Source organism: Pteropus vampyrus, unplaced genomic scaffold, assembly GCF_000151845.1.
Source record: "Pteropus vampyrus isolate Shadow unplaced genomic scaffold, Pvam_2.0 Scaffold166, whole genome shotgun sequence".
Classification (NCBI taxonomy): domain Eukaryota; kingdom Metazoa; phylum Chordata; class Mammalia; order Chiroptera; family Pteropodidae; genus Pteropus; species Pteropus vampyrus.
In genome coordinates, this window is record NW_011888947.1 from 214,076 (window position 1) to 227,479 (window position 13,404).

Here is a 13,404-nt window from a genome sequence, read left to right on the forward strand (position 1 = left end):
CAGCCATTTGGCCTTCCATGTGGATCATCCCGGTGGCTTCTCTACCTCTTGTTCCCAGCTGCCTAGAACCAACCAGGTTCCTTTTCATTCTTGGGGCTGAGCTGAACCACCACTTCCTCAGGGACGCTCTACGCCTGTTTAGGTTCCCCGCCAAGCACCCCATCGTGCCTGTCGCGACTCTCAACTCTCGTAACCGCTTACGTTCATTACCCACTTCCTGTCTGCCTGCCCCTCTTGATTCCCAGTTCCAGGAGGGCCAGGTGGCATCTGCATCAATCTCCCTCTTGACCCTTAATCCTCAGCACAGGCACGTGGTGGAAACTCAGTGAATATTTGTTGAATGAATGAATGCTATTTCCTCTTTTGCTTCCGTGAGCGGCTGAGCCCCTTCTACTGGACACTCTCTTAAGATATGTTTACCCTTCAATGTCTTTACATGCAGGTCCTAACTTGGGAGAAATAGCGGCTATTTCAGGTGACTGCGAATCTCTGATTTGATGATGATGGTGATGATAATTTTAATAAGAACAATAATACCAGTAATAACAAAGTGCTACTGCCAGCTGAAGTCCTACTAATGCTGGGGGCTCTGCGGGGGAGAGTTTTGTAAGCATCACTGTATTTGGTCTTCGCCATATAGGTGTCATCATCTTTTTACGAATGTCAAATCTGAGACACAGAGAGATAAAATAACCTGTGCAAAGCCACACGGTGTGAAACCAGGGTTTGAGCTCAAGTTTGTCTGGCTTTCAAACCAGAGCCAATATGTGATGATCTTAGAATTTAACTCCCAGAGAGTGATCTGGATTCCCTGATCTTGGGGACATTGTTACAGTGACCGCTTGCTGGCCGCTGGCTATGGCTCCCATTTGCCTGAAGGGCATTACAGAGAGTTTCCGGGTCCCAAGAGCGTAAGGAAGCCTTTTGCCCTTGAGCTTTACAGCTTCGGAACACTAGTGAAATCTCAGAGTGGCATCAAGAACAGGCTGATCCTCAGCATCGTCTTAGTTACAGTTTTGACTAATTAGAACATCTCAAGCGTCTCTTATACTTATTTTAAGCCTTAAAACAACTGCGCCTGCCAAAAGCCTGCTTTTTCTGGTAAAAACATGGAACTACAAATAGATGGCTATTAACAACCACCATTATAAGTACGAAGACAATAGTATCTAGCAAATCGCAGTGTGGAATCAGCTTCCATGTCATCTGTCCTTGGAGTATTTGGAGGGTCGGGCTGTCACTGATACAATTTCCCAATTATGTCTCAGATGCACCTGTTCATGGAGAACGCTGGAGTGATGCACGGCCTCGGCTCTGTGGACAGACCCTGCCGATGGAGGAGTCTGGGGTTTGGGGGCTGGAGAGCCAAAGGCTCCCTTCTCACAAATTGGACTTGCCTTTTAAAATTGTTTTATTAAAGGGAATTACTCTGATACTGTGTAATCATTATGAAAAGTCACTTTGAGATGTTTTTATTCTTTTTAATCTGCGCCTGCAACCTTAAATTGGGTTCCTAGTGTTCCTGGTTTAAAAACAAAACAAAACACAGAATTTGGCTTGAACCTTATGTCAGCTCAAGGGCTGGACCTTCAAGCAGACCTGGGTTGGATTCACTGGGCGATCTGGGGCAGGTGACTTAACTTCTTTGAGCCTTAGTTTTCTCCTCTCAAAAATGGGCTAATAGTACCTGCTGCAGGGTCATTGTGAGGAGGTCATATGTTTTCTGGGGGAACATAAAGTGCTTTGCACAATGTCCAGCACATAGCAAGTGCTCAATAAAAGCTGGCTTGTCAGATAGTAGTGTTTACAGCACATATTAACTGTCTACCAGATGCTGACAGTTACATGAGCTGACGGAAGTAGCTGCCCACGCAGCACCCAGGACACAAGAGATGCTGACCAATGAGAGCCTTTTCTCCTTAATCAGCTATTTTATCCCATATCAGAGACATGTCAATGACTGCTGAGTCTTGTTCTTCGAGTGCTTCCAAATCGCCAGGCGTCATGCTAAGAACTTTGTATTTCCCATGTAATTTAATCCTTGCAATGCCCCTCCAAGTAGGCACTAGGATTATCCCATTTTAAATGATTGAGAAACTGAGGCTGGGAGCAGTTCAGTAGCAGGACCAAGATCACTCAGTTTGGAAGAGATGATGCCAGACCCCACTCCCGACCACCTACTGAAAGGACGACAAAACAGTTTCCCAGTTTTTAAATAAGGCACTTTGCTAGTGGGCTGTCTTAGCCGATCAGGTCTAATTTGAGAGACATTGTTACAGTGAGATTCTTCTGTGGAGTCCATACTTGCTGGCGTTCTTGAATTTAAACGTTGTGCTTTTTGATGCGCTCTTTTTCTCTTCTGAAATGCACTTAAAGGGATGAGGCTGCATCAGACAGAATGGCAGGTCCTGATGTGTCTCCACTGACTGGCCACAGGGGGCCGCACCAGCCCAGCCCACGTTATAGCTTATCCTCCCACTGCCCTGCACCAGAAAGCCAACCAGCCAGCCAGCCAGCCAGCCAGCCCCAGACCTTCTTCCTCCTCACTTAACCTCCTAGAGAAGCTCATGTTTTGCTTAGCTCCTTATTTGCGTTTGCATATTACAAAGCTAGTGAGGGACAGCAGCCTTTTGGGGGTTTTGTTATGAGTTTGCTTGGCCCCAGATTTCCAGCAAGTCCCCTGGTTCATGTTCAAATGACCAGATGTCAGCTCGAAAGAGATGCATATTCTGGAGGCCTCACTGCAAAGACACATTCTCTCCTGCAGCAGGAGAACCCCAGGATTTTAAAGGATGGACTTCCATTTGTATTCTCTCACTTAAATGGACTACTGGGATCTTTTGGAAGCTGAAGTCCGACTGGAGACAGGCTGCTTCAGTAAAGAATTCTGGAGGCAGTTTGATGTCAGGGAGAGCTTGGAGCTGTGGTCTGTGAGCCCCGGTCCTGCTCAGAGAGTGACATTGGGAAAGTCTTCTGACCTCGGCAGCTCTGTACCTGCCAGAGGAAGGAGTAATGATCAGTGTTCACAAGTCCCCTCCCATCCCAGCAGCCTCTGATTCTCCCTCTGCTGTTAGCAACAGTGGGGTGATTTTTCTAAAGGTTATTTTTGGTGGGGATCTGGCAGACATCCAGCTAGTGATGAATGTATGCCTCATGCAGTTGGTATCATTCTTTTTGGAGACCTTTTATATGAGCCTACATAGAATTCTCAGATGCTTAAGCTAGAAGGGACACAAGAACCAATCAGGTTGTAATTCCTTTTTTTAAAGATGAAGGAGCTGCATGCTTGAAAGGTTACATGATGTACAGTCAGCAGCATCGTTATCACCATCCTCATTTGACAATACTATACAAAGTGCTTTCTCTGCCAACACTGTTTATTCTGCCAACACCCATTATTTCACAGGTGGAGAGGCTGAGGCTCAGAGAAGCTGAGCAACTTGCTCAAGTTCACACAGCAAGTTAAAGCTAAGCTGCAAATCCAGGTCTTTACATAATTCTAGCATTCTGTGTAATTCCCTATAAATCCTAGCCAGTTCCCGAGCTGTCACGGGAAAGGCTGAATTCTGCTACTACACACAGACCTGCGTACGGACTGAGTGAATGAACCAATCAAGAAGCATAATGATCTCATTCATTCATTCACTGGGTGCCTCCAAGGGACATGTCCTAGACTAAGCGCTGAGAATACAATAATGAATAAGACAAAAATGGTCCCTGTCTTGAGAATCAGCTGGATGGTACTTAATTATAAATTGTGTCCACCAGTTTGTGTCCAATTCAATTTGTTCCTGGCTTAGATGAAACAGCCATCATTCCTGCCTTCTGGCACTTCCGTTCTGGAAAAGATGATACAGACATGCATGGACATCCACATGGTTACTTCTGTGTAAGTAAGCATATTGCCAGTCTCGGTTTCTTAGTGCCCAGGGCATCTCCTAGAGGACAGTCGGTCAGATGACAGGCAGACTCACCTCTTAAGATCCCCTCTTGGTCACTAAGAGATGCACTTTGGTGGCACGCGATCTCTGGCTGACTAGTGATCTACACTCTCTTTCCACCATGGATATAAGACACAAAGATGACCACTGCCTTTGTTTCATAGTTCTGCAATTTTCTTAGATTATATTTTGCACTTTGAAAGATAAAGTGGAAGGGCACAAGTTTTGGCGTCAGTCCTGGGTTTAAATCCTAGTTCCCATTCCTATACCCCAGAGATTACCGGCAATGTTTTAAACCTCGCCTCATAAATTAAAATACAACACAAAACTGTAAAGGCCAATCTGCTGGAGTGTCCTTATCCCTCAAAGGAAAAGAAAATCACCCCTATTGTATTTCTAGGCCCAGAAAATCCCCATTAAAGTCTTGCAATTTGAACCTACCCTGGAAGGTTTTCCTCCTTCACCCCCACAGTGCTGTAGATTCAGACTTTATGGTTTAATATGTTTTCATATACTTGTTGGAGAAAGAGCTATTTCTGTATATTTTTAAAAGTTAAGAAGTAACTCGTGAGTGTGTGTTAAGAATAGAATATTACCTCATGAAACCACAAAACTTTATGACTAATGAGACCCTAATGACCTCTGAAGTGACGCCATCATTTCAAGTCAAGAAAGATGGTGGGAAGCTTTACGACTTGACCGAGAGCAGAATCATAAGCTAAACCTGTTTTCTCGTTCATAGTTCAGCCCTTTCTGCTACGAATACTTTTTATGGTAAAAACCAAACGGAAAATACCACTGGCCAGTAGTATTTGACACGTAGAGGAGTTGACGCAAGCCAGGCCACCCTGGAACCCACTTCATGGCTCTGCCGTGTCTTCCAGACTTGTCCTAGCCATCTCTGTGGCACATGCTCATTTCAATTCACAGTGAGTTGTCCAACAGTCACCATCATATTTGCATCAGTTGTTCGTGGAAATCTGTTAGCAAAGTGAAGCTGGAGACAGACTAAGCCACGTGCATCAGAGCCACCCAGAGGTCTCTAAAATGCGGAGCCCCAGCCCTAAGCCTGGATATCTGGAAGGCACCCATGATTCCGGAGTCAAGACCCAGATTGCTCACATTTGAGCCCGTGCGCATCAAGCTTGCAGCTCTTGGGGAGGCCGTTTGGGTATGTGGGGTGACTTAGCAAGTGGGACTAGACTGAGCAGGGGCTGTATAGAGAGCAGCTGGTGGAGAGGCAGCATGCTGTACCTCAGAATTTGTTTATTTGTTTATTTGCTCTTTACATATTTATGAAATTATTTGGCGATAGGATTTAAGCTACTTTTTTTCATTCAAACGACATCATTTTTTCTTTTTTAAGCAAGGAAGTCTGGAAATCTTATAAAATGGGCATGCATCTCAGAAATGTTTTTCTTTGACTTACTGCGGCAGGCAGGGGTTGAGACCCCTACCGCCCCCTGGTGGCAGCACTTGAATCTGTATTCACTTAGGCCTAGACTGTGTGATGTTGGCTGGCCCAGGGCCAGGTGACAAGGGCAGAAGTGAACAGACAGACAGGACCCACTTTTCATGGGGCCCACCTTCTAGTTTGTCATTTCAGCAAGACATCAGTCTTTTGAGAGTGAAATCATGAGACAGTATCACAGAAACACCACAGTCCAACTAATAGGCAAACTAACACAGAGGTTTCACTTTCCAGGAATTAGTGGTGGCCCCTTGGAAAACCACTACCAACTGAAGCAGTTCCACTTCCATTGGGGAGCAGTGAATGAGTGGGGCTCAGAGCACACGGTGGATGACCACGCGTACCCGGCAGAGGTTCGTAGACGGCATCTTAGCAGCAAATATGTGGGTGCTTTCTACATGCCAGGCTTGATTGTAGGGTGACCAACCATCCTGGTGGCCCAGAGAGAGAGGATTTCCTGGGATGTGGGACCCTCACTGCTCAAACCAGAACAATCGGCCACCCCACCCATTCAATCACACTGCTATCCTAAGGGGAGGGTACTTATTAGCACTTTCATTTAATAGAAGAGACTGAGGTTCTGAGTGGTTATGTAAGGTGGCAAAGCCAGACCACTGGGATTCAAGAACAGCCTCTCACTCAGCCATATGCTCGTTGGTAGTCGATTATGAACTGGCAGCTTCCTGTTCTTCAAGGCATTCGAAGCCTCCTACTGAGAATCTAAAAATCTTTACAATAGCGATCATCTTAAAACGAAGTGACAATTACAACATTTAAAAATAAGAGTCAGGGAAAAAATGAACAGAGAAAAATGTTGAGGACTAGTTTTTGTAGTTATGGTGGTGCCTTATAGGTTTTCCCCAATATTTTATTATGAAAATTTTCCAGCATCCAAAAAAATTGAAAGAACTGTACAGTGAGAACCCATGAGGCTGCCAGATCCCATGGTTAACATTTTGCCCTATTCACTTTATCACATCTCTGTCCACCCACCAACGGTCTGACTTTTGGATGTGCTTTAAGTTATGAATGGTTTTTGTTTTAAATTTTTGTTGCCGTTATTGTGGGAGTAATACTGTAGTTAAAATCAAGCTAGAGTCCAACCAAACCAAAAAATGAAAATCACCAGTAATCACACACCCAGAGGTGACCTTTGGGGACAGCTTATAAATAGGGAGTTACATCTATTGTTATAATTATACGCATATTAACAAATATGACAAGAATGAAGGAACAAGTGGCTTGCAGCTTGCCCTCTTTCACTTGACAACACAACTTTTAGCTTCATAACTGTATATCTGAACCATGGTTTTTAACGAACAGATATTTTAACAGAGGAGGTTGTTGTAATTTATTAGCATAGAGGCCAAGATCGGAGATGGGACCTGCCAGGGCTCCCTCTGAGTCAGGCCCCTCCTGGCCTTGCCTCTGATGCATGTCATGTCGCAGGGTGCTGTTTCCTGTGGAGGTTTTGGGAGACAGAGTCAGCTCCAAAGATGGGGTCTGTAAAGGAAGAAGGCTGCAGTTGGGTCATGGGCCCAGCTGTCTCTATTTCTGGCAGAGTGCCCTAGGACAGCAGACGGGGCGTTCCAGCAGGATGGGCAGGGAGAGGCCTGGCCACCCTCACTGTCCCCAGTGCGTGTGGCTAAGAACACTGGGACTTCGGAGTGAGGTGTCACCCACAGCACACGTGGACTCAGCCATTCAGCAGGAGGCCTCTACCCCCTCACCCCCAACCCCACCTCCACCCCTCCAACCCGAATCCAGCAGCTGTGTGGGGAGAGTCTGGTTGACTATGAGAAGCTAGAGGCTTTCTGATCTCTGTCCTTGCAGACTCGGGGCTTGGGTCACCATTCAGAAAGACCTCTACTGCAACTTATGCCCATAGAAGGAAATATGTATGGACACTCAGGTCCCTTCTAGGTTCTGAGCCCAACAGAGCGTGGACAGCACCACACGGTATCATCGTATCATCGCAGAGAACCCGAAGCCAGGCCCAGGTGTCCTGGCTCTGCCTCTGACTCGCCAGAGACCTGGAAAAGCCTGTTTCCCCAGCCAGGCCCCTGCCCCTGATTTAAATTCTTGTCATCTGACCAACCCTGATGCTGAGTTTGGGCTTAGGAAAAACGAAGGAGGGGTGTGAAATAAGGACACAGATGAAGTTCAAGGGAAGGTGACAGATGTAGAAAAAAGAGCAACGTTTGGGGCATACTTACATTAAAAATTATTTATTGTTTATCCGAAATTCAAATTTAATCGAGAGTCCTGTATTTGATCTGGCAACCCGTGTTCAAGGACATCTGAAAAATACAAAAAATAGCAAACGATCCAACCACCCATTTCTATTTCATAAAGTTCAAACGAACCTCTTTCTCTCCCACCAGAAATGTGAGGCCCTTACTCTCTGTGGTTTTAGCAGGCCTTTGAGAACCCCAAGCATGCTGGCGGTGCTGGCATTCCTAAGCCGGGCTGAGCCGCCGAATTCATGAAAATCATTAAACAGACACGTAGGTCTGCCATGCAGAAGGGGGAACGACTGTTTTGTTTCTGGCTGCATCGTGATAAATTCTTTCTCCTGTGTTTCAGCTGCATTTAGTTCACTGGAATTCTGTGAAATACCAAAGTTACAAAGAAGCTGTATTGGGAGAGAATGGCTTGGCTGTGATAGGAGTATTTTTAAAGGTAATCTCTCGCCAGGGTATAGCTCTCTTAATGAAAAAAGTAGTGTGCCGTAACTAAGAACTGCTTTGTAAACACAGTCTACGTAGAATGAAGTGTGCTGGTCACCCTGTCCTCTGCTTTTCAAATGAATATTTCGTATGTCTGTGCTGTGCAGCTGGGGGCCCATCACAAAGCACTGCAGAAGTTGGTGGACGTCTTGCCAGAAATAAAACATAAGGTAAGCTACATATATCAAAATCAGCATCATTGGAAAAGCAAAATTGCAAGGGGAAGAAAACCAGCTTGGTGGAAAGAGTATTGCAGAGAGTCCCATTCTAGAAATGGAACTCACTGGGGCTAATTCCAGTTACGTCACTCGCTGGCTCGCTATCTGATGTCTTGGGCACCCTCCCTTCTCAATATAATTGGGGTGCTGGATTCAATTTGGGTTTCCCAAAATTCGGTCATTCAAGCAGCATCTTGAAGATTTTTGCCATGTCCATCTTCACTGGTCCTATTAGTTACTTAATACTTTTTCATAAATTGATCAGCTTTTAAAAATCTTTAGGCTATCTCAAGCAACGACATCCATTAATGATAATGTTTTAAACCCAATTGAAATAAATACCTAAATATTAACACTGAAGAGTGCCCACCTAAGTGCCACCTGGCACACTCCTGGGGTGAACCTAAGACCACCTATCCCTGAGAGCTCAGAGTCCATAGGAAGAGGGAAAGTCCTGCCAATCCGCCACTCGTGCGTGGAAGAGCTGATCTCTGCCCAGCTGGCTTTGGACACCTCACTGCATTAAGCATGGCTCAGAAAGATGACAAGGACAACAATATAGCTTTTCTCCAACATCAGCTGAGAAAGGACTTTGATGGAGAAGTGGAAATTCCAAAGAAATGCAGTTTATTTGTTCAGTACCGAACAAAAGCATTCTGAGACAAAAGGAGTCACCGTGGTCCTTGGATGTGGGGCTCCCACCTGTCTTAACAATGATGAGGGCCAGCCCTTCCTCTGCCGGTTCACAGGGGCCGTTTGATCTGTGTGGTGCATTCGCCTTGATGTTGACTTCCAGGCGGGCCTCGTGGGACTGAGACCAGATCACCGCCTGCTGCCTTGTCTGCCAGCTCAGGAACTCCAGAAGGTCAAGGTGCTGGGAGCACCCTCTTCCTTGCTGGTCCGAGGCCAGAGTAAACCTGGGATGTTTTCCCCACCAGCATCCGCCTCCTGCATGGCGTGGTGTCCACCTTCTGGTGGGAAAGAAAGTCACTGTCTGTGAGGCCCTCTTTACTCAGCAGTGTGTTTTGCTTCCAAGGAAGGTTCTGGAGCAACCTCCCCACCCCCCAGGGTAGGCTAACTCAGGGTCTCCTGGGCACACCACATCGGAGAGGTGGTGTCAGCGCGGTGGTACACGTGGTCAGAAGTGATGACAGAAGACGCTGCTTGTCCTGATGCTAATCTCTGGGCCTCAGTTTCCTCACCTGAAAAATAAGAGTTAGAATCTTAAGAGGCAGAAGGCCCAGCCTTGATGAGTGGGAGTCTGTGCTCCATCAGTTGGGGAATGTAATCCATTCATCACAGTCTGTGCTCCACCGTGGGTTCCCCCAAAGTCTGAGTTGATTTTTAAATTTTGCAACGTTATGAGTCACCTCTGTGGTATACAGTTCTATGGGTTTTAACAAATTCCTAGAGTCACGAGTCCCCCATGTGAGACCATATGAAACAGTGCCCCCCGCCCCCCCGCACATCCTGTCCTGTGGCCCTAGTAGAGTCAAGCCCCACTTCCCCAAGCCTTGGCCACCACTTATTTGTTCCAAGTCCTATAGATTTGCCTTTTCTCCCGTTTTTATTCTGCCATGCTGTACCACATGGAGCTTTCTTTGCAAACTACCTTCCTTCTTTCCAAAGTGGGATGCACATAAATAGAAAAGAGAACAATGAAGGCATGTGGAGTGGGCACCCATCTACAGGGAGCTGGTCCGTCTGTATTGGTGATGGACGGTGGCCCAAACCATGCCATGTGCTCCCAGCTAACGCTCCAACCACCGGAGCTGACAGATACGGAGAGGAGGGGCCTTGACTTGCTTTGAGGACTCTGAGGGGGAGCAGCTTTCTATATATCAGGGGCTGCTCTGAACCCTAATGTGCTTTAGGATCAGGGCACAGAGCTCCTGATGACGTTACTGGAGATATGTAGATGTCCTCTGAACATTTTGATTGGCAAGAAACAGCAGTGGGCAGTGGTGGGTCCATCCAGCGGCTCCTCCGTATAATCTGCTGCCTTTATGCCCTCTACCCCCCTGCAGCCCCTGGGGAGGGAGAAAACAACCCTGGCTTGGGGACAGGACAGACTTCTTGTGACATCTGGGTTCTGCCACTGTTTAACTGTGTGGCTTTGGGAAAGTCACTTATATCTATCCAACTTTCTTCATCAATAAGACAGAAACATCCCTCAAAGGGTGGTTCTAAAAATTCAAGGTCATCGTCTCGAAGGTGTCTGGCAGCCTTTGGGCTAGAGACTGGGGGAGGAGAGATGCGTTTGTCACTGCACGCCCCCTGGTACTTTTTGCATTGTTGTCTCATGTGACCTGTTTCCTTCAATAATTAACTAGACCAAATAATGGAATATTATTTGGCCATAAAAAGGAATGAAGCCCTGACACACACTACGACATGGATGAATCTTGACAATATTAAGCTAAATGAAAGAAGCCAATCATAAAATCCACATATTATATGATTCTCCTTATAGGAAATGTCCAGAATAGGCAAATCCACATAGACAGAAAGCTGATAAGTGGGGCCTGTGGCAAGAGGGGCAGGGGTGGGGAGGTCAGGAGAAGTGATAGCTAAAGAGTATTTACTGGGCTTTTTTTTTTCTGGAGTTCTTTTTTTGAGGTGATGAAAATGTTCTCAAACAGACTGTGGTGATGGTTGCACATCGATCTGTGAATAATATACAAAAAGCCATAGACTTGCATTATTTAAAGGAGTGAATTATATTTCAATAATCCCGTTTTAAAGACATTAACCATCGTTAACAATGTGACCAAAAAAATAAATTAAAATAAATTTAAAAAATAAAAAGACATTAACCAGATAATTAATTACAAAGTGAACACCTGGCACACAAGTCCCTTCGTAATTATCTGCCAGTGTGAATCAATTTACTTCTTTCCTTTCGGTAGCTTACCTAACGTCTCCCAGTTTCTGACTGATGAAAGCCAGCAATTAGGGTACCAGCCAGGTTGTCCCAGCCCCTTGCTTTTGCCTTTGGAGGCTGGGTGGAAAGATTCTGCTGTGCAGGGAGACCTCCTTCCTTAGGGATGAGAGAATATCTGCCTCAGGCTTGAATATCCTGCCCCGGATGGGTCTGGAGTTGAGGCTGGTTAGTGTCACATTGTTTCCAGGCCTGACCCCTCTTGGCCTTTCAATCTCACTCACCTTATGAAGGGACGGAGGCCACAGCCTCGGGCCTGCCAATCAGAGGGACCTCGAGAGATCCTTTCTTCTCTGAGCAAAAAATCTGCTCAGATGCCTTTGGCTTGCAAGGGGGCAAAGACTAGCCCAGGGATCCTCCTTTCTCTTTAGACCCCAGGCTCTATACTGAGCAACATACAGATAGCAGCCACCTGCTTCTGCCTCTGCTGATGGATATTCTCTGGGGTCCCAACCTGGGGCACAAGCAGGGCTATCCCTATCTACAGCACCCCGCCCCCCAATCTCTTTATATCACTTTTTGTCTCATTTACTCACTGTAGCCGCATGGCCTCTTTGCTGTTCCTCTAGCCCATCAGGCTGCACCTTAAGCCAGAGCCTCGACACCAGCTGTGTCTGCCGCTGAAGGGTTCTTCCCTGGGAACCTGCATGGCCTCTTCCTTCACCTCCTCCATGTCTTTGCTTAAGTGTCACCTTCCCGGTGAGGCTTTTGAGAGCACCCCTCTTAAAATGCCACCCCCCCACCGCTGCCCTATTTTATTTTCTTCCATCACACATCACCATGTAAACTACTAGAGATTTACTTATTATTTGGTGTGCTGTCTGCTTTTGTCTGGGAAAAGGTAAGTTCCATGAAGGCGGTGGTTTTGCACCCCAGCACCTAAGATCGAGTCGGGTTTACTGTAGGTGCTAAACACAACTGTGAGTAAGTGAATGAATAAATGAATGAATGGTGGCACCCTATCAGTGTCATTTGGAACTCAGAGAGGCAAATTTCTCCCCATCCTTTTATAAAGCACAGAAAGTAGACAAACATGAATTCTAAACACAGGGCTCCCAAGCAGGACATGCTGACTGGAGTCCCTCGTGGGAGCAGTGCAGAGAGCCTGGCACAAGGTGGCTGAGGACAGCTGTCCAGGTCCATCAATTCCGCCTGCTCCCTGTGAGAAAGAAAGTCCTGGCAGAGTCAGGTGACAGGCTCAGCGCACACATCCTCCTGAGTGTGTGTCGTTACCGCGACTCTTACGTCAGAGACCGCTGCTTTAAAGAGATGGTCAGCTGTCTTAAAAGTGAAAATTTTCTGGTGTAGCCAATATAGAAAACAGTCTGGTGGTTCCTCAAAAAATTAAACATAGAATTCCCATAGGATCCAGCATTCCCACTTCTGGGTATATACGCAAAATAATTGAGAACAGGGTCTTAAGAGATATTAGTATATTCATATTCACAGCAACATTGCCCACAATAGTCAAGAGGTAGAAACAACCCAAGGGTCCATCATCGAATGAATGAATAAACACAACATGGTAAATTATTCAGCCTTAAAAAGCAAGGACATCCTGACACATGCTACAATGTGATGAACCTTGAGGACATTATGCTAAGTGAGATAAGCCAATCACAAAAGGACAAATACTGCATGATTTCACCCACATGAGGTCCCCAGAGGAATCAAATCCATAGAGAATGAAAGTAGGATGGTGGCCGCCAGGGGCTGGGGGAGGTGTCCCTGTTAGTGTTTAACAGGGACAGAGCTTCAGTTTGGGAAGATGAGAAACTCCTGGAGATGGATGGTGGTGATGGTTGCACAACAATGTGAATGTATTCAATGCCACGGAACTGTACACTGGAAAGTGATTAAAATAGTAAATTTTATGTTACTCATGTCATTTAACCACAATTTTTAAAAGTGTAATATTTTCACAGCTTAGGTAGATGAAAATAAATCTTTAAAAGGAAAAATGTAAGCATTTAGTGGGGATCTGTGCTCTGCTATGAGGGTCACGCTTACTTGTTACTGCTTCCAAATGTGATCATCTTGGCTTCACAGCCTTTATCTCGGGGACACATGTCCCTCCTGGTGATGTGACGGTCACGTCACTGAG

General features: G+C 46.0%; 1 protein-coding gene and 1 long non-coding RNA gene across 6 annotated transcripts in view; one reads left to right on the forward strand and one right to left on the reverse strand.

Moving 5' to 3' along the window:
* CA5A (carbonic anhydrase 5A) overlaps positions 1–13,404 on the forward strand; it is a 41,514-nt gene that overhangs the window by 23,295 nt on the left and 4,815 nt on the right. For both annotated transcript variants that reach the window (XM_023536669.1, XM_023536668.1), the window contains exons 3-5: positions 5,647–5,765; positions 7,999–8,094; positions 8,249–8,311. In XM_023536669.1, the coding sequence (XP_023392437.1) occupies positions 5,647–5,765; positions 7,999–8,094; positions 8,249–8,311 (278 nt within the window). The remainder of the gene's footprint in view (positions 1–5,646; positions 5,766–7,998; positions 8,095–8,248; positions 8,312–13,404) is intronic.
* Positions 46–9,719, reverse strand: LOC105298827. Of its 4 annotated transcripts, none has more exons than XR_002782802.1 (3): positions 9,062–9,719; positions 7,629–7,712; positions 46–2,994 (listed from the first exon to the last, which is right to left on the reverse strand). It is a non-coding gene; the product is annotated as an uncharacterized LOC105298827 (long non-coding RNA). The 4 variants fall into 4 exon arrangements; XR_002782801.1 differs by lacking the exon at positions 46–2,994 and adding an exon at positions 4,410–4,921; XR_002782800.1 differs by lacking the exon at positions 46–2,994 and adding an exon at positions 6,696–6,872.